At 47.8% G+C, this 19,931-nt stretch overlaps 2 protein-coding genes across 2 annotated transcripts; both read left to right on the forward strand.

The window, feature by feature from the left end:
* Nucleotides 1-1,308: 1,308 nt before the first annotated feature.
* Nucleotides 1,309-4,288, forward strand: LOC147083842 (uncharacterized). Its single transcript, XM_085980106.1, has one exon. It carries the CDS (start codon nucleotides 1,321-1,323, stop codon nucleotides 2,272-2,274), a length of 954 nt encoding a protein of 317 aa, XP_085836232.1. The 5' UTR covers nucleotides 1,309-1,320; the 3' UTR covers nucleotides 2,275-4,288.
* An 11,357-nt stretch (nucleotides 4,289-15,645) lies between these two features.
* LOC147083843 (uncharacterized) lies at nucleotides 15,646-18,060 on the forward strand. Its single transcript, XM_085980105.1, has 2 exons — nucleotides 15,646-15,658; nucleotides 16,631-18,060. Exons 1-2 carry the CDS (start codon nucleotides 15,646-15,648, stop codon nucleotides 18,058-18,060), a joined length of 1,443 nt encoding a protein of 480 aa, XP_085836231.1.
* The last annotated feature ends 1,871 nt before the right edge of the window (nucleotides 18,061-19,931 follow it).

The raw sequence follows: 19,931 nt of genomic DNA on the forward strand, positions 1-19,931 counted from the left end.
AGGCCATACGGCCCCTCGGGCCTGCTCCGCCATTCAATAGGATCATGGCTGATCTGAATCTGGACTCACGTCCACTTCCCTGCCCTCTCCCCGTAACCCCTAATTCCCTTATCTGCTAGGAAACTGTCTATCTCCATTTTAAATGTATTTAATGTTGCAGCTTCCACAGCTCTCTGGGGTAGCAAATTCCATAGATTTACCACCCTCTGAGTGAAGAAGTTTCTCCTCATCTCAGTTTTGAAAGGGCAGCCCCTTATTCTTAGATTATGCCCCCTAGTTCTAATCTCACCCATCAGTGGAAACATCCTCCCCGCATCCACCCGATCAAGCCCCCTCACAATCTTATATGTTTCGATAAGATCGCCTCTCATTCTTCTGAACTCCAATGAGTAGAGGCCCAACCCACTCAACCTTTCCTCATACGTCAACCCCCTCATCTCTGGAATCAACCGAGTGAACCTTCTCTGAACCGCCTCGAGAGCAAGTATATCTTTTCTTAAATATGGAAAGCAAAACTGTACGCAATATTCCAGGTGTGGCCTCACCAATACCCTGTATAACTGAAGCAAGACTTCCCTGCTTTTATACTCCATCCCCCTTGCAATAACAGCCAAGATTCCATTGGCCTTCCTGATCACCTGCTGTACCTGCATACTAACCTTCTGTGTTTCATGCACCAGGACCCCCAGATCCCTTTGTACTGTAGCACTTTGCAGTTTCTCGCCCTTTAGATAATAACTTGCTCTTTGATTTTTTCTGCCAAAGTACATAACCTCACACTTGCCAACATTATATTGCATCTGCCAAATCTCTGCCCACTCACTTAGCCTGTCTATGTCCTTTTGCAGGTTTTTTATGTCCTCCTCACTCACTGCTTTCCCTCCCATCTTTGTATCGTCGGCAAACTTGGATATGTTGCACTCGGTCCCCTCCTCCAAATCGTTAATATAGATTGTAAAGAGTTGGGGTCCCAGCACTGACCCCTGCCGAACACCACTAGTTACTGATTGCCAACCCGAGAATGAACCGTTTATCCCAACTCTCTGTTTTCTGTTAGATAGCCAATCTTCCACCCATGCCAGTATATTACCCCCAATCCCGTGGTTTTTTTATCTTGTGCAGTAATCTTTTCTGTGGCACCTTGTCAAATGCCTTTTGGAAGTCTTTATTTTCTCTGCTGTATTTACATTAATTATTTATATAAACCTGTTTTACTGTCTCTTGCAAGGGGAGGAATTGCAGACGGGCAGCTTAACGCAAACTTCACACGACGATCTGACAGTGTCACTCGATTCATCAGGACCTGAATATCATCGCCATATGGAAGCGGAAAGCAGCAATCAGAGTGCGGACAAACTGCACACGTGTCTTGTGTGTGGACGTGGATTCAACCAAAGGTGCAGCCTGGGGAGGCACAAGTGTAACCAAAGCGAGGAGAATCTGTGCAAATGTCGGGAATGCGGAAAGGGATTCAGTTGCCTCTCCAAGCTGGAGACTCATCAACGCAGTCACTCTGTGAAATGGCCGTTCACCTGCTCCGTGTGTGGGAAAGGATTCACTCATCCCTCCACTCTGCGGGAACACCAGCTGGTTCACACTGATGAGAGGCCGTTTAAATGTTCCGAATGCGACAAGAGTTTCAAATGCTCCAAGATCCTGGAGAAGCATCGACGCATCCACACCGGGGAGAGGCCGTTCAGCTGCTCTCACTGCGGGAAGAGGTTTACGCACTCATCCAGTCTTCGGAAACACCAGTTCACGCACACCGGGAAGAGTCCGTTCCCCTGCTCAGTGTGTGAAAAGGGATTCACCAGTCCATCTCACCTGCTGACACACCAGCGCACTCACACTGGGGAGAGGCCATTCAGCTGCTCTCACTGCGGGAAGAGGTTTACGCACTCATCCAATCTTTGGAGACACCAGTTCACCCACACCGGGAAGAGGCCGTTCCCCTGCTCAGTGTGTGAAAAGGGATTCACCAGTCCATCTCACCTGCTGATACACCAGCGCACTCACACTGGGGAGAGGCCGTTCAGCTGCTCTCACTGCGGGAAGAGGTTTAAGCACTCATCCAATCTTCGGATACACCAGCGCACTCACACTGGGGAGAGGCCGTTCAGCTGCTCTCACTGCGGGAAGAGGTTTACGCACTCATCCACTCTTCGGATACACCAGCGCACTCACACTGGGGAGAGGCCGTTCCCCTGCTCAGTGTGTGAAAAGGGATTCACCACTTCAACTCACCTGCTGAGACACCAGCGAGTTCACACCTGAGCGCACTGGTCCCATTCTGCTGTCAATCACATGAAGGACTGTTCTGTGTTAATAATGGCAATTACGGGGTTGTCGGGGGGGGGGGGCGGTTTGAAAACGCTGATAATAACCCCAGTAACTAGGCTGGAGTTTAAGAGGGGTCAGCCTTGGCTCAGTGAGCGACACTCCCACCTCTCGAGTCAGAAGGTCGTGGGTTTGAGTCCCACTCTGGAGACTTGAGCACGTAATCTAGGCTGACACTCCAGGGCGGTACTGAGGGAGAGCTGCCCTGTCAGAGGTGCCATCTTTCAGATGTGACGTTAAACCGCTGCCCCGTCTGCCCTCTCAGGTGGGTGTAAAAGATCCCGTGGCCGCTATTTTGAAAAACGGAAGGGAGAAAGGATCTCGACTTGGAAGATCAGGAAGTAGATGTGAAACTGTAATGTCGCTTGAAATGATTGTAAGACTGAATTTAACTGTGACTAATAATTGTGTTTTGTAGGTAACAGAGCGTGGGAAAAACCAGTACGAATCCAGTATGAGGTGATTTTGGTGGTGCCTCCTGTGTCACTACCACCACAACTACCATGCTTTACGGGTCTAACAGGACCTGTCCCATCAACCAACACGTTTTTAAGTACGAGCTGCACAGTTATGTGGCACAATTCAGACCCGACATTCCCCTATTGTTTGAGGGTTTCAGTGAGCTCATGTTACGACTGAACTCCTCCCTAAAGCATTTTTTATGTTTTGGAGCAAGACAACTGGAGAATGGATATTGAAATTGAAAGCATAAGGGACAACACACACTGGTGGGATATTGGGCTTAATACATCAGCATGCCCTTAGGCTCCTATTATTTCACACGCTCTGGTTGTTCTCCAACTTGTAATGATTTTGTATTTGAGATATGTAACCCATGTAGTAAAACTTTGAACTATGTAAGATCAGAAGTTTGTTTAAGATCTACCCAGTTAAACACAAATGTCACAAGGTAGGGAGTCAAAATTTGTTAGGACTAATAAGACAACATAGGGACAAACATGGAAATTCCTCATTGGATTAGGATAATTTCCCATGTACTGGTCATATCCCAACTTGTAGTAATGATGTGCTTACTATTCTACACCTGCTACCTGAAACACCTAAAGTCCAATGCCCAATCACATTTAAATATGATCACAGCCCAGAACATGTTAGAGTTACATAAACGGAAGAAAAATAATCCATATGTAAGATTTTAGTTTTGAGGGGTCGGCAAATGCCTCGCCCTCAAGGTGGGGATATGTAGGATAGGGTGTACCTGTGGGATTTAGTAAACATTATTAAGATTCGATAACCATTCTAATATAACTATAATATGTGAAATTGTATGTTAAGATCCTAAAAGCCTGTATAAAATGGAGACTGGCTGAGAGCAAAGCAGGATGGGATTATGCCAACCTGACTAAAAACCTCTGTTTAAAATTACTGAAGTAATGGAATGTTGTGCTAAGTTTATGGAGACGAGGAATTCAGCAATATTATGCTTAAAGAGATAAAAACTAGAGAGATAGATAAGAGTTGGAGACGTCCTTCATTGGTCCAGCTATCGGATGGACCGACTGTCGTCAACATTCTAGGAAGTGTTCTGTGAAAAGTGAAGATCTGAGATAAGGGTACTTTGTAATGCATGGAGAAAAAGTCAGAAGGATCAAACAAGGTCATAAGATGGGTAACGAGGGAGCAAGACTTTTTACCAGGTGTTAGAGGGTTAATTACTGCCATGTCGGCAAAACGAGGGGGAAAAGGGTATAAAGATACAGGTTTTGAACATCAAAAGCAGCGCACCGTGTAACCAGAGATTGATAGGAGCTTCGGTCAACAGAACACAGCAAGATCCCAAGGAAGCGCGCATGGGTCAACGAAACACAGCAAGGTACATCAGGAGAGTTGCGCCGCACTCACTCGGAAGGAACACCAGGGTTTGAACGAACAGACTGTGACGATCTTCTTGTTAAGTACTACTTCTTTGTACCGGATGTTTAATGTTTAATAAACCTGTTTTACTGCTACACAATATACCTGTACCCAGAGTGGTTTGTGTAGTCACGGACTGTTTTACTGATACACAATATACCTGTACCCAGAGTGGTTTGTGTAGTCACAGACTGTTTTACTGACACACAATATACCTGTACCCAGAGCGGTTTGTGTAGTCACGGACTGTTTTACAGATACACAATATACCTGGACCCAGAGTGGTTTGTGTAGTCACGGACTGTTTTACTGATACACAATATACCTGGACCCAGAGTGGTTTGTGTAGTCACGGACTGTTTTACTGATACACAATATACCTGGACCCAGAGTGGTTTGTGTAGTCACGGACTGTTTTACTGCTACACAATATACCTGTACCCAGAGTGGTTTGTGTAGTCACGGACTGTTTTACTGATACACAATATACCTGTACCCAGAGCGGTTTGTGTAGTCACGGACTGTTTTACTGATACACAATATACCTGGACCAAAGTGGTTTGTGTAGTCGCGGACTGTTTTACTGATACACAATATACCTGTACCCAGAGCGGTTTGTGTAGTCACGGACTGTTTTACTGATACACAATATACCTGGACCCAGAGTGGTTTGTGTAGTCACGGACTGTTTTACTGATACACAATATACCTGGACCCAGAGTGGTTTGTGTAGTCACGGACTGTTTTACTGATACACAATATACCTGGACCCAGAGCGGTTTGTGTAGTCACGGACTGTTTTACTGATACACAATATACCTGTACCCAGAATGGTTTGTGTAGTCACGGACTGTTTTACTGATACACAATATACCTGGACCCAGAGCGGTTTGTGTAGTCACGGACTGTTTTACTGATACACAATATACCTGTACCCAGAGTGGTTTGTGTAGTCACGGACTGTTTTACTGATACACAATATACCTGGACCCAGAGCGGTTTGTGTAGTCACGGACTGTTTTACTGATACACAATATACCTGTACCCAGAATGGTTTGTGTAGTCATGGACTGTTTTACAGATACACAATATACCTGTACCCAGAGTGGTTTGTGTAGTCACGGACTGTTTTACTGATACACAATATACCTGGACCCAGAGTGGTTTGTGTAGTCACAGACTGTTTTACTGATACACAATGTACCTGTACCCAGAGTGGTTTGTGTAGTCACGGACTGTTTTACTGATACACAATATACCTGGACCCAGAGTGGTTTGTGTAGTCACGGACTGTTTTACTGATACACAATATACCTGGACCCAGAGTGGTTTGTGTAGTCACGGACACATTATTACAAGAGCTTTTGAAAGCTACATCAGTCATCGGGAAAATGCTGGAATCCATTGTTAAGGAAGTGGTATCAAGTCACTTAGAAAATCATAACATGATTAGGCAGAGTCAACATGGTTTTATGGAAAGGAAATCGTGTTTGACAAATTTATTAGAGTTTTTTGAGGAAGTAACTAGCAGGGTAGATAGAGGGGAACCAGTGGATGTAGTATATTTGGATTTCCAAAAGGCATTCGATAAGGTGCCACATAAAAGGTTATTACTCAAGATTAGGGCTCATGGGGTTGGGGGTAATATAGTAGCATGGATAGAGGATTGGTTAACGGACTGAAAACAGAGAGCAGGGATAAACAGATCTTTTTCAGGTTGGCAGGCTGTATCTAGTGGGGTGTTGCGTGGATCAGTGTTGGGGCCTCAGCTATTTACAATCTATATTAATGACCTAGATGAAGGGACCGAGTGTAATGTATCCAAGTTTGCTGATGATACAAAGCTAGGTGGGACAGTAAGCTGTGAGGAGCCTTTGGACCTTCTGACAATCACCTTAAATCTGTGTCCTCTGGTTCTCTCTCTCTACTCTCTCCAGACCCCCTCACGATTTTGAACACCTCCATCAAATCTGCTCTCAACCTTCTCTGCTCTAAGGAGAACAATCCCAGCTTCACCAGTCTTTCCACATAACTGAAGTCCCTCATTCCTGGTACCATTCTGGTCAATCTCCGCTTAACCTTCTCTGCTCTAAGGAGAACAACCACAGCTTCTCCAGTCTCTCAACATAACTGAAGTCCCTCATCCCTGGTACCATTCTGGTAAATCTTTTCTGCAGCCTCTCTAAGGCCTTCACATTCTTCCTAAAGTGCGGTGGCCAGAATTGGACAAAATAAGAAAGAAAGAAAGACTTGCACTTATAAGAACATAAGAAATAGGAGCAGGAGTCGGCCATTCGGCCCTTCGAGCCTGCTCCGCCATTCAATGAGATCATGGCTGATCTTCTGCCTCAACTCCATTCACCGGCCCTATCGCCATATCCCTTGATGCCCTTACTAGTCAGAAATCTATCGACTTCGGTTTTGAATATACCCAATGACTGAGCCTCCACAGCCCTCTGGGGTAGAGAATTCCAAAGATTCACCACCCTCTGTGTGAAGAAATTTCTTCCCATCTCAGTCCTGAATGGCCTACCCTTTATCCTGAGGCTGTGGCCCCTGGTTCTAGACTCCCCAGCCAAGGGAAACATTCTCCCAGCATCCACCCTATCAAGCACTGTAATAATTTGATATGCTTAAGTGAGATCCCCTCTCATTCTTCTGAATTCAAGAGAATACAGGTCTCGTTTACTCAATCTCTTCTCATACAACAGTCCTGCTATTCCAGGAATTAATCTCGTGAACCTTCGTTGCACTCCCTCTATGGCAAGTTTATCCTTCCTTAGGTAAGGAGACCAAAATTGAACACAGTACTCCAGGTGTGGTCTCACCAAGGCCCTATATAACTGGAAGCAGTGTTGGTGGTACCTCTCCAGTGATTTGAGGTGCACTGGAGAGGTACCACCAACGCTGCCTCCGCAAGATCCTGCAAATTCGTTGGCAGGATAGACGCACCGTCAGTGTTCTTGCTCAGGCCAACATCCCCAGCATTGAAGCTTTGACCACGCTCGTTCAGCTCCGATGGATGTGTCCCATTGTCCGCATACCCGACAGGAGAGTGGGCCAGCCGAAGCAGGGAGAGCGCACTAGCGCCGGACCGTCTCGGGCGCCATCTTGGACCCCATCTTGGATTATGCCAACCTGACTAAAAAGCTCTGTAGTAATAGAATGTTGTGCTAAGTTTATGGAGACGAGGAATTCAGCAATATTATGCTTAAAGAGATAAAAACTAGAGAGATAGATAAGAGTTGGAGACGTCCTTCATTGGTCCAGCTTTCAGATGGACCGACTGTTTTGTCAACATTCTAGGAAGTGTTCTGTGAAAAGTGAAGATCTGAGATAAGGGTACTTTGTTATGCAGAGAGAAAAAGTCAGAAGGATCAAACAAGGTCATAAGATGGGTAACGAGGGAGCAAGACTTTTTACCAGGTGTTAGAGGGTTAATTACTGCCACGTAGGCAAAACGAGAGGGAAAAGGGTAGAAAGATACAGGTTTTGAACATCGAAAGCAGCGCACCGTGTTACCAGAGATTGATAGGAGCTTCGGTCAACAGAACACAGCAAGATCCCAAGGAAGCGCGCATGGGTCAACGGAACACAGCAAGGTACATCAGGAGACTTGCGCCGCGCTCACTCGGGAGGAACGCCGGGGTTTGAACCAACAGACTGTGACTATCTTCTTGTTAAGTACTACTTCTTTGTACCGGATGTTTAATGCTTAATAAACCTGTTTTACTGATACACAATATACCTGTACCCAGAGTGGTTTGTGTAGTCACGGACTGTTTTACTGATACATAATATACCTGGACCCAGAGCGGTTTCTGTAGGCACGGACTGTTTTACTGATACACAATATACCTGTACCCAGAGTGGTTTGTGTAGTCATGGACTGTTTTACTGATACACAATATACCTGGGCCCAGAGTGGTTTGTGTAGTCACGGACTGTTTTACTGATACACAATATACCTGGACCCAGAGTGGTTTGTGTAGTCACGGACTGTTTTACTGATGCACAATATACCTGTACCCAGAGCGGTTTGTGTAGTCACGGACTGTTTTACTGATACACAATATACCTGTACCCAGAGTGGTTTGTGTAGTCACGGACTGTTTTACTGATACACAATATACCTGTACCCAGAGTGGTTTGTGTAGTCACGGACTGTTTTACTGATACACAATATACCTGTACCCAGAGTGGTTTGTGATGATACAAAGCTAGTTGGGACAGTAAGCTGTGAGGAGCCTTTGGACCTTCTGACAATCACCTTAAATCTGTGTCCTCTGGTTCTCGAGCCTTCCACCAATGGGAACAGTTTCCCTCATTCTACTCTGTCCAGACCCCCTCACAATTTTGAACACCTCCATCAAATCTCCTCTCAACCTTCTCTGCTCTAAGGAGAACAACCCCAGCTTCTCCAGTCTCTCCACATAACTGAAGTCCCTCATCCCTGGTACTATTCTGGTCAATCTCCCCTTAACCTTCTCTGCTCCAAGGAGAACAATCCCAGCTTCTCCAGTCTCTCCCCGTAACTCAAGTCCCTCATCCCTGGTACCATTCTGGTAAAACTTTTCTGCAGCCACTCTAAGGCCTTCACATCCTTCCTAAAGTGCGGTGCCCAGAATTGGACACAATAAGAAAGAAAGAAAGACTTGCTTTCATAAGAACATAAGAAATGGGAGCAGGAGTTGGCCATTCGGCCCTTCGAACCTGCTCCGCCATTCAATGAGATCATGGCTGATCTTCTGCCTCAACTCCATTCACCGGCCATATCCCTTGATGCTCTTACTCGTCAGAAATCTATCGACTTCTGTTTTGAATATACCCAATGACTGAGCCTCCACAGGCCTCTGGGGTAGAGAATTCCAAAGATTCACCGCCCTCTGTGTGGAGAAATTTCTTCTCATCTCAGTCCTGAATGGCCGACCCTTTATCCTGAGGCTGTGGCCCCTGGTTCTAGACTCCCCAGCCAAGGGAAACATTCTCCCAGCATCCACCCTATCAAGCCCTGTAATAATTGTGTATGCTTCAATGAGATCCCCTCTCATTCTTCTGAATTCAAGAGAATACAGGTCTAGTTTACTCAATCTATTCTCATCTGACAGTCCCACTATCCCAGGAATCAATCTCGTGAACCTTCGTTGCACTCCCTGTATGGCAAGTATATCCTTCCTTAGGTAAGGAGACCAAAATTGTACACAGTACTCCAGGTGAGGTCTCACCAAGGCCCTATATAATTGGAGGCAGCATTGGTGGTACCTCTCCAGTGATTTGAGGTGCACTGGAGAGGTACCACCAACGCTGCCTCCGCAAGATCCTGCAAATCCATTGGCAGGATAGACGCACCAACGTCAGTGTTCTCGCTCAGGCGAACATACCCAGGATCGAAGCTTTGACCACGCTCAATCAGCTCCGATGGACGGGTCACATTGTCCACATGCCCGATACGAGACTCCCAAAACAAGCGCTCTACTCGGAGCTCCGGCCAGGCAAGAGAGCCCCAGGTGGGCAGAGGAAACGCTTCAAGGACACCCTCAAAGCCTCCTTGAAAAGGTGCAACATCCCCACTGACACCTGGGAATCCGTGTCCCAAGGCCGCACAAAGTGGAGAAAACGCATCCGGGAAGGCACCGAACACCTCGAGTCTCCTCGCCGGGAGCAAGCGGAAGCCAAGTGCAAGGAGTGCACGTCAACTCAAGCACCCCACCCACCCGCCCCTTCAACTACCATCTGCCCCACCTGTGTGAACTCATCAGTCACCTGAGAACTCATTTTTATTGTGTAAGCAAGTCATTCTCGGTTCCGAAGGACTGCCTAAGAAGATGATATAATTGGAGTAAGACTTCTTTACTCCTGTATTCAAATTCCCTTGTAATGAAGGCCAGCATACCATTTGCCTTCTTAACTGCCTTTCACGACCACCGGACGTCCCAAAACGCTTTACAGCCAATGAAGTACTTTTAAAGTGCAGTCACTGTTGTAATGTGGGAAACGCGGCAGCCAATTTGCGCACAGCAAGCTTCCACAAACAGCAATGTGAAAAGGGCCAGATAATCTGTTTTTTCGTCATGTTGATTGAGGGATAAATATTGGGCTCAAAACACCGGGGATAACTTCTTCGAAATAGCACCACGGGATCTTTTACGTCCACCTGAGGGGGCAGACGGGGGCCTCGGTTTAACGTCTCATCCGTAAGACCGCACCTCCGACACTGCAGCGCTCCCGCAGTACTGCCCCGCCGACAGTGTGGTGCTCCCTGAGCACTGCCCCTCCGACAGTGCGGCGCTCCCTCAGAACTGACCCTACGACACTCCCTCAGTACTCCCCCTCCGAGAGTGCGGCGCTCCCTCAGTACTGCCCATCTCATTGCAGCACTGCCTCAGTACTGCCCCTCCGACAGTGCGGCGCTCCCTCAGTACTGCCCCTCCGACAGTGCACTGCTCCCTCAGTACTGCCCCTCCGACAGTTCAGCACTCCCTCAGTACTGACCCTCCGACAATGCGGCGCTCCCTCAGTACTGCCCCTCCGACAGTGCAGCGCTCCCTCAGTACTGCCCCTCCGACAGTGTGGCGCTCCCTCAGTACTGCCCCTCCGACAGTGCAGCGCTCCCTCAGTACTGACCCTCCGACAGTGTGGTGCTCCCTCAGTACTGCCCCTCCGACAGTGCGGTGCTCCCTCAGTACTGCCCCTCCGACAGTGCGGCGCTCCCTCAGCACCGCACTGGAGTGTCAGCCTCGCTTTATGTGCTCAAGTCCCTGGAGCGGGATTTGAACCCACAACCTTCTGACTCTGCTATCCACTGAGCCACAGCTGACTCCAGTCTTTTACACAGTTTCATCATAACTTCCTTGCTTTTGTACTCTACACCTCTCCTAAAGCAGGGGAGTTATGATGAATTGTTAAACAGCTTTTTTTCCAGAGTGACCAAGGCTGTCTGTAGGAAACAATTGTGCATTTGAAAGCAGCTTGTATTGTGAAGCTTGTGCCCCTTTGCCAGGCCCGCTGCCTGCGGCCCCTCTCCCAGATTCCAGCCCCAGCTCTGTGCTGACTGAGCTGCTCTCACCTGGGGACAGCGCGTCACAATCGGCCCCAGCGCACCTGAGCTGGAGAGGAGGCCCCGCCCCCTTGCCGCGCCGCCATTGCTTGGAGGACCAGGCCGCCCAGTTCAGTCCTCCCACCTCAGCCCTCTTCCTATTGGTTGGAGCTGCCGTCAGTCACAGGCCGGTGCCGGGCCTCCATCCACCTGAATGGGCCGCTTCTGCTGATGACGTCATAATCGGGCCCCAGCCTCAGCGCCGGGGAGGAAGGTCACGCCCCCTAGCCGCGCCACCATTGGTTGGAGGATCAGGCCGCTCAGTTCAGTCCTCTCAGCGAAGCCCTCTTCCTATTGGTCAGCGCTCCCGTCAGTCAGAATCACATTGCTCCGGCTCACTCCGCCACCCGCCGCGGTTCAATCCGGTCCGTTTGGCGTCCGTGGAGGTCCCGCCCGCCTCTCAGGTTCGGTTTTTCTCGTATTTTACTTTATAATCTCGCTCTCCGCTCCCCCCTCACCTCGATTTAAATCGATTCCCCAACACGTTACTTTACCCCGGCCGCTGATTCCGCCTCTTCCCCAGGCCCGGTCTTCCGTTTGCTCCCCGGAGGCCCCGCGCAGGCGCACTGGCAGCCTGGTGTTGTGGTGAGGTCGAATGAGCATGCGCGGCCCCGCCTCTCCACATTTAAAGGGACAGGCAGCCATTCCACATTTAAAGGGACACCCACCCCCTCCACATTTAAAGGGACACCCACCCCCTCCACATTTAAAGGGACACGCACCCCCTCCACATTTAAAGGGACACCCACTCTCCCACCACATTTAAAGGGACAGCCACCCCCCTCCACATTCGATCTCAAACCAGCGTACCAAGCTTAAGGAAGAGTTCATAGAGTGCATTAGGGACGGGTTCCTTGAGCAGTATGTTACTGAACCAACCAGGGAGCAGGCAATCTTAGATCTGGTCCTGTGTAATGAGACAGGATTAATAAAAAATATCCTAGTAAAGGATCCGCTTGGAATGAGTGACCATAACATGGTTGAATTCCAAATTCAGTTGGAGGGTGAGAGAGTTGGATCTCAAACCAGCATACTAAGCTTAAATAAAGGAGACTATGAAGGTATGACAGCAGAGTTGACTAAAGTGGACTGGGAAAATAGATTAAGGTGTAAGACGGTACATGAGCAGTGGTGTACATTCAAGGAGATATTTCAGAACTTTCAAGAAAAATATATTCCACTGAGGAAAAAGGGGAGTAAAAGAAAAGACAGCCATCCGTGGCTTAGTAAAGTAATAAAGGATAGTATTCGAATGAAAACAAGGGCATATAAATTAGCCAAATCTAGTGGGAGGATACAAGATTGGGAAGCATTTAAAAGCCAGCAAACAATAACTAAAAGATTAATTAAGAAAGGGAAGATAGATTATGAAAGTAAACTAGCAAAAAATATAAAAACAGATAGCAAGAATTTCTACAGCTATATAAAAAGAAAAAGGGTGGCTAAAGTGAACATTGGTCCCTTAGAGGATGGGACCGGGAAACTAGTGGTGGGGAACATGGAGATGGCAAAGACGCTGAACAAATATTTTGTATCAGTCTTTACAGTAGAGGACACTAAAAATATCCCAACACTGGACAAACAGGGGGCAATGGGGGGGAGGAGCTAAAGATGATTAAAATCACTAAAGAATTGGTACTCAGTAAAATAATGGGACTTAAGGTGGATAAATCCCCCGGACCTGATGGCCTACATCCTAGGGTCTTGAGAGAAGTGGCAGTAGGGATTGTGGATACATTGGTGATCATTTTCCAGAACTCCCTGGACTCAGGAAAGGTCCCGGCAGATTGGAAAACTGCTAATGTAACACCCTTATTTAAGAAGGGAAGTAGACAAAAAGCTGGAAACTATAGACCAGTTAGCCTAACATCTGTGGTTGGCAAAATGTTGGAGTCCATTATTAAGGAAACAGTAACAGAGCATTTGGATAAACATAATTTAATAGGACATAGATGGGTTGGTCAGATGGGCGGAACAGTGGCAAATGGAATTTAACCCGGAAAAGTGCGAGGTGATGCACTTTGGGGGGACTAACAAGGCAAGGGAATACACAATGAATGGTAAGACCCTAGGCAAGATGGAGGGTCAGAGGGATCTGGGTGTGCAAGTACACAGATCCCTGAAGGCGGCGGAACAGGTGGATAAGGTGGTAAAAAAGGCATATGGGATACTTGCCTTCATTAGCTGAGGCATAGAATATAAGAGCAAGGAGGTTATGATGGAGCTGTATAAAACACTGGTTAGGCCACAGCTGGAATACTGTGTGCAGTTCTGGTCGCCACACTACAGGAAGGATGTGAACGCTTTGGAGAGGGTGCAGAGGAGGTTCACCAGGATGTTACCAGGGCTGGAGCGCTTCAGCTATGAAGAGAGACTGGGCAGATTGGGTTTGTTTTCCTTGGAGCAGAGGAGGCTGAGGGGGGACATGATTGAGGTGTACAAAATTATGAGCGGCATAGATAGGATGGATACTGAGGAGCTTTTTCCCTTAGTAGAAGGGTCAATAACTAGGGCGCATAGATTCAAGGTAAAGGGCGGGAGGTTTAGAGGGGATTTGAGAAAGAACTTTTTCACCCAGAGGGTGGTTGGAGTCTGGAACTCACTGCCTGAAAGGGTTGTGGAGGCAGGAACCCTCACAACATTTAAGAAGCATTTGGATGAGCACTTGAAATGCCATAGCATACAAGGCTACGGACCAAATGCTGGAATATGGGATTAGATTAGACAGGGCTTGATGGCCGGCGCGGACACGATGGGCCGAAGGGCCTCTATCCGTGCTGTATAACTCTATGACTCTATGACTCTATGACTCTATGAAGACAGAGTCAGCATGGTTTTACGAAGGGGAAGCCATGTTTGACAAATTTGCTCGAATTCTTTGAGGATGTAACATACAGGGTGGGTAAAGGGGAACCAGTGGATGTAGTGTATTTGGACTTCCAAAAGGCATTTGATAAGGTTCCACACAAAAGATTACTGATCAAGATAAAAAAATCACGGGATTGGGGGTAATATACTGGCATGGGTGGAAGATTGGCTATCTAACAGAAAACAAAGAGTTGGGATAAATGGTTCGTTCTCGGGCTGGCAATCAGTAACTAGTGGTGTTCCGCAGGGGTCAGTGCTGGGACCCCAACACTTTACAATCTATATTAACGATTTGGAGGAAGGGACCGAGTGCAACATATCCAAGTTTGCCGACGATACAAAGATGGGAGGGAAAGCAGTGAGTGAGGAGGACAGAAAAAACCTGCAAAAGGACATAGACAGGCTAAGTGAGTGGGCAGAGATTTGGCAGATGCAATATAATGTTGGAAAGTGTGAGGTTATGCACTTTGGCAGAAAAAATCAAAGGGAAAGTTATTATCTAAATGGAGAGAAACTGCAAAGTGCTGCAGTACAAAGGGATCTGGGGGTCCTGGTGCATGAAACACAAAAAGTTAGTATGCAGGTGCAGCAGGTGATCAGGAAGGCCAATGGAATCTTGGCTTTTATTGCAAGGGGGATGGAGTATAAAAACAGGGAAGTCTTGCTGCAGTTATATAGGGTATTGGTGAGGCCACACCTGCAATACTGCCAGTTTTGGTTTCCATATTTAAGAAAAGATATACTTGCTCTCGAGGTGGTTCAGAGAAGGTTCACTCGGTTGATTCCAGAGATGAGGAGGTTGACGTATGAGGAAAGGTTGAGTAGGTTGGGCCTCTACTCATTGGAGTTCAGAAGAATGAGAGGCGATCTTATCGAAACATATAAGATTGTGAGGGGCCTTGATCGGGTGGATGCGGTGAGGATGTTTCCACTGATGGGTGAGATTAGAACTAGGGGGCATAATCTTAGAATAAGGGGCTGCCCTTTCAAAACTGAGATGAAGAGAAACTTCTTCACTCAGAGGGTAGTAAATCTATGGAATTTGCTACCCCAGAGAGCTGTGGAAGCTGCGACATTAAATAAATTTAAAATGGAGATAGACAGTTTCCTAGCTGATAAGGGAATTAGGGGTTACGGGGAGAGGGCAGGGAAGTGGACGTGAGTCTAGATTCAGATCAGCCATGATCCTATTGAATGGCGGAGCAGGCCCGAGGGGCCGTATGGCCTACTCCTGCTCCTACTCCTATTTCTTATGCTCTTATGTTCATAAAGGGACTCCCTCCCCCTCCACATTTAAAGGGACACCCAACCTCTCCACATTTAAAGGGACTCCATCCCCCTCCACATTTAAAGGGACTCCCTCCCCCCTCTCGTGTGTTCTTCTGATTAAAGGGACAGTGACAATTCCCCTGGCCACCGCACTTTAGCAAGGATGTGAAACACCTTGCGAGCCAGCCAGTTGGTAGCACATGGAGTCAGAAAGTTGTGGATTCAAAGTCCCCACTCCAGGGACTCGAGCACATAAATCTAGGCTGACGCTCCGGGGCAGTGCCGATGAAGCGCCGCACTGTCGGAGGGGCAGTGCTTAGGGGGTGCGGCCCAGTCGGACGGGCGGTACTGAGGGAGTGCAGCAGTTGGAGGGGCAGTACTGAGGGAGCGCAGCAGTGTCGGAGGGGCGGTACTGAGGGAGCGCCGCACTGTCGGAGGGGCGATACTGAGGGAGCACCGCATTGTCGCAGGGGCGGTACTGAGGGAACGCCGCACTGTCGGAAGGACGATACTGAGGAAGCGCCGCAGTGACGGAGGGGCAGTACTGAGGGAGCGCCTCGCTGTCGGAGGGGCAGTACTGAGGGAGCGCCGCACTGTCGGAGGGGCAGTACTGGGGGAGCACCGCACTGTAGGAGGGGCAGTACTGAGGGAGCGCCGCACTGTCAGAGGGCCGTCTTTCGGATAAGACATTCAGGTGGTCATAAAAGATCCCACTATTTTGAAGAAGGACAGGAGAGTTATCCCTGGTGTCCTGGGCATTATTTATCATGCAAATTGACTGCAGTGTTTCCCACATTACAACAGCGACTACACTTCAAAAAGTACTTCATTGGCTGTAAAACCGTTGCTCGTGAAAGGCGCTTTATAAAGACCAGTCTTTCTTTATTTTCTCTCCTGTATTTACATTAATTACTTATATAAACCTCTTTTACCGTCTCTTGCAAGGGGAGGAATTGCAGACGGGCAGCTTAACGCAAACTTCACACGACGATCTGACAGAGTCACTCGATTCATCAGGAGCTGAATATCATCGACATATGGAAGCGGAAAGCAGCAATCAGAGTGCGGGCAAACTGCACACGTGTCTTGTGTGTGGATGTGGATTCAACCGAAGGTGCAGCCTGGGGAGGCACAAGTGTAACCAAAGCGAGGAGAGTCCATGCAAATGTTGGGAATGCGGGATAGGATTCAGTTGCCTCTCCGAGCTGGAGACTCATCAACGCAGTCACTCCGTGAAATGGCCGTTCACTTGCTCCGTGTGTGGGAAGGGATTCGCTCATTCAGGCTCCCTGCGGGCACACCAGCGAGTACACACCGGGGAGAGGCCGTTCACTTGCTCCGTGTGTGGGAAGGGATTCAGCCATTCTTATTCTCTGCAGGTGCACCAGCGAGTTCACACTGACAAGAGACCCTATAAGTGCCCTGACTGTGAGAAGAGCTTTAAAAGCGCCGAGGATGTGTCGAGGCATCAACGCATTCACACTGGGGAGAGGCCGTTCAGCTGTTCTCAGTGCGGAAAGAGGTTTGCTAAGTCATGGAACCTGGTGATACACCAGCGACATCACACCGGGGAGAGGCCGTTCACCTGCTCCGTGTGCGGGAAGGGATTTGTCCAGTCCCACACTCTGCTGGTGCACGAAAGTGGGCACACTGACGAGAGGCCATTCTCCTGCTCCGAGTGTGGGAAAGGATTCACTCGTCCCTCCTCTCTGCGGGAACACCAGCTGGTTCATACTGACGAGAGGCCGTTCTCCTGCTCCGAGTGCGGGAAAGGATTCACTCATCTCACCTTTCTGCGGGAACACCAGCTGGTTCACACTGACGCGAGGCCGTTCTCCTGCTCCGAGTGCGGGAAAGGATTCACTCGTCTCACCTCTCTGCGGGAACACCAGCGAGTTCACACTGATGAGAGGCTCTTCTCCTGCTCCGAGTGCGGGAAAGGTTTCACTCGTCCCTCCTTTCTGCGGGAACACCAGCTGGTTCACACTGATGAGTGGCCGTTCTCCTGCTCCGAGTGCAGGAAAGGATTCACTCGTCTCACCTCTCTGCGGGAACACCAGCTGGTTCACACTGACGAGAGGCCGTTTAAATGTTCCGACTGCGACAAGAGTTTCAAATGCTCCAAAGACCTGAAGAAGCATCGACGCATCCACACCGGGGAGAGGCCGTTCAGCTGCTCTCACTGCGGGAAGAGGTTTATGCACTCATCCAATCTTCGGAAACACCAGTTCACGCTCACCGGGAAGAGGCCGTTCCCCTGCTCAGTGTGTGAAAAGGGATTCACCAGTTCATATGACCTGCTGAGACACCAGCGCACTCACACTGGGGAGAGGCCGTTCCCCTGCTCAGTGTGTGAAAAGGGATTCACCAGTTCATATGACCTGCTGAGACACCAGCGCACTCACACTGGGGAGAGGCCGTTCCCCTGCTCAGTGTGTGAAAAGGGATTCACCAGTTCATATGACCTGCTGAGACACCAGCGCACTCACACTGGGGAGAGGCCATTCCCCTGCTCAGTGTGTGAAAAGGGATTCACCAGTTCATATGACCTGCTGAGACACCAGCGCACTCACACTGGGGAGAGGCCGTTCCCCTTTTCAGTGTGTGAAAAGTGATTCACCAGGTCATCTCACCTGCTGAGACACCAGCGAGTTCACACCTGAGCGCACTGATCCCATTCTGCTGTTAATCACATGAAGGACTGTTCTGTGTTAATAATGGCAATTACGGGGTCGGGGGGGGGCGGTTTGAAGATGCTGCTAATAACCCCAGTAACTAGGCTGGAGTTTAAGAGGGGTCAGCCTTGGCTCAGTGGGTGACACTCTCACCTCTAGAGTCAGAAGGTCATGGGTTTGAGTCCCACTCTGGAGACTTGAGCACGCAATCTGGGCTGACACTCCAGGGCAGTACTGAGGGAGAGCTGCTCTGTCAGAGGTGCCATCTTTCAGATGCGACATTAAACCGCTGCCCCATCTGCCCTCTCAGGTGGGTGTAAAAGATCCCATGGCCATCATTTTGAAAAGCGGAAGCGAGATAGGATCTCGACTCAGAAGATCAGGAAGTAGAATAAGGAGCGAAGTAATAACAAGGGGCAGAAAACACTGGTAGGAGTAGTATAAAGGCCTCCTAACCGTAGCTATACCGTTGGACAGAATATTAATCAAGAAATAGCAGGAGCTTGCAACAAAAGTAATGCAATAATCTTGGGGGAATTTAATCTTCATATAGACTGGACAAATCAAATTGGCAAAGGCAGTCTGGAGGATGAGTTCATGGGATGCATTTGGGACAGTTTCCTAGAACAATATGTCATGGACCCAACCAGGGAACAGGCTATTTTAGATCATGTATTGTGTAATGAGACAGGGTTAATTAGCAATCTCATAGTAAAGGATCCTCTGGGGCAGAGTGATCATAATATGATAGAATTTTACGTTAATTTTGAGAGTGACTTGCCTCAGTCCAAAACTAGAGTCTTAAACTTAAATAAAGCCTATTGCATAGGTATGAGGGGCGAGTTGGCCAAGGTAGATTGGAAAAATAGATTAAAAGGTATAGCAGTAGATAAGCCGTGGCTAGCATTTAAAGAAATATTTCATAATTCTCAACAAAAATACATTCCATTGAGAAACAAAAACTCCACGGGAAAAGTGATCCAACCATGGCTAACTAAAGAAGTTAAGGATAGCATTAGATTGAAAGAAGAAGTTTATAATGTTGCAAAGAATAATAGTAAGGCTGAGGATTGGGAGAGTTTCAGAAACCAGTAAAGGTTGACCAAAAATTGATAATAAGGGAAAAAATAGAATGAGAGAAAAATAGCAAGAAATATAAAAGCAGATTATAAGAGTTTCTACAAGTATGTAAAAAGGAAAAGAGTAGCAAAAGTAAATGTTGGACCCGTGGAGGCTGAGGCAGGAGAAATTATTATGAGGAATAAGAAAATAGCAGAAAAGTTTTAAAAAATATCTTCACAGTAGAAGACACAAAAAGCACACCAAAAATGGTGGGGAACCAAGGGTGTAATGAGGGTGAGGAACTTAACGTCATTAATATAAGTAGAGAAAAGGTACTAGGAAAACTAATGGGACTAAAAGCCGACAAATCCCCTGGAGCTGACAGCCTACATCCTAGGGTTATAAAAGAGGTGGCTGAATAGATAGTGGATGCATTGGTTTTGATCTTCCAAAATTCCCCAGATTCTAGAATGGTCCCAGCGGATTGGAAGATTGCAAATGTAACACCGCTATTCAAGAAAGGTGGGAGAGGAAAAACAGGGAATTACAGGCCAGTTAGCCTGACATCAGTGCAGGATAGGGTGTACCTGTAGGATTCAGTAAACATTATTAAGATTCGATAACCATTCTAATATAACTATAAATATGTGAAATTGTATGTTAAGAGACTAAATGGCTGTATAAAATGGAGAATGGCTGAGAGCAAAGCAGGATGGGATTTCAATTTCAATTTCAATTTTATTTGTCAC

This window comes from Somniosus microcephalus, unplaced genomic scaffold, assembly GCF_052327205.1.
Source record: "Somniosus microcephalus isolate GS21.2 unplaced genomic scaffold, FLI_Smic_1.0 scaffold38, whole genome shotgun sequence".
Lineage (NCBI taxonomy): Eukaryota > Metazoa > Chordata > Chondrichthyes > Squaliformes > Somniosidae > Somniosus > Somniosus microcephalus.

Excerpts from the sequence above, each read along its gene's own strand:
- LOC147083842 (XM_085980106.1), top strand. The coding sequence starts at position 1,321 with ATGGAAGCGGAAAGCAGCAATCAGAGTGCGGACAAACTGCACACGTGT.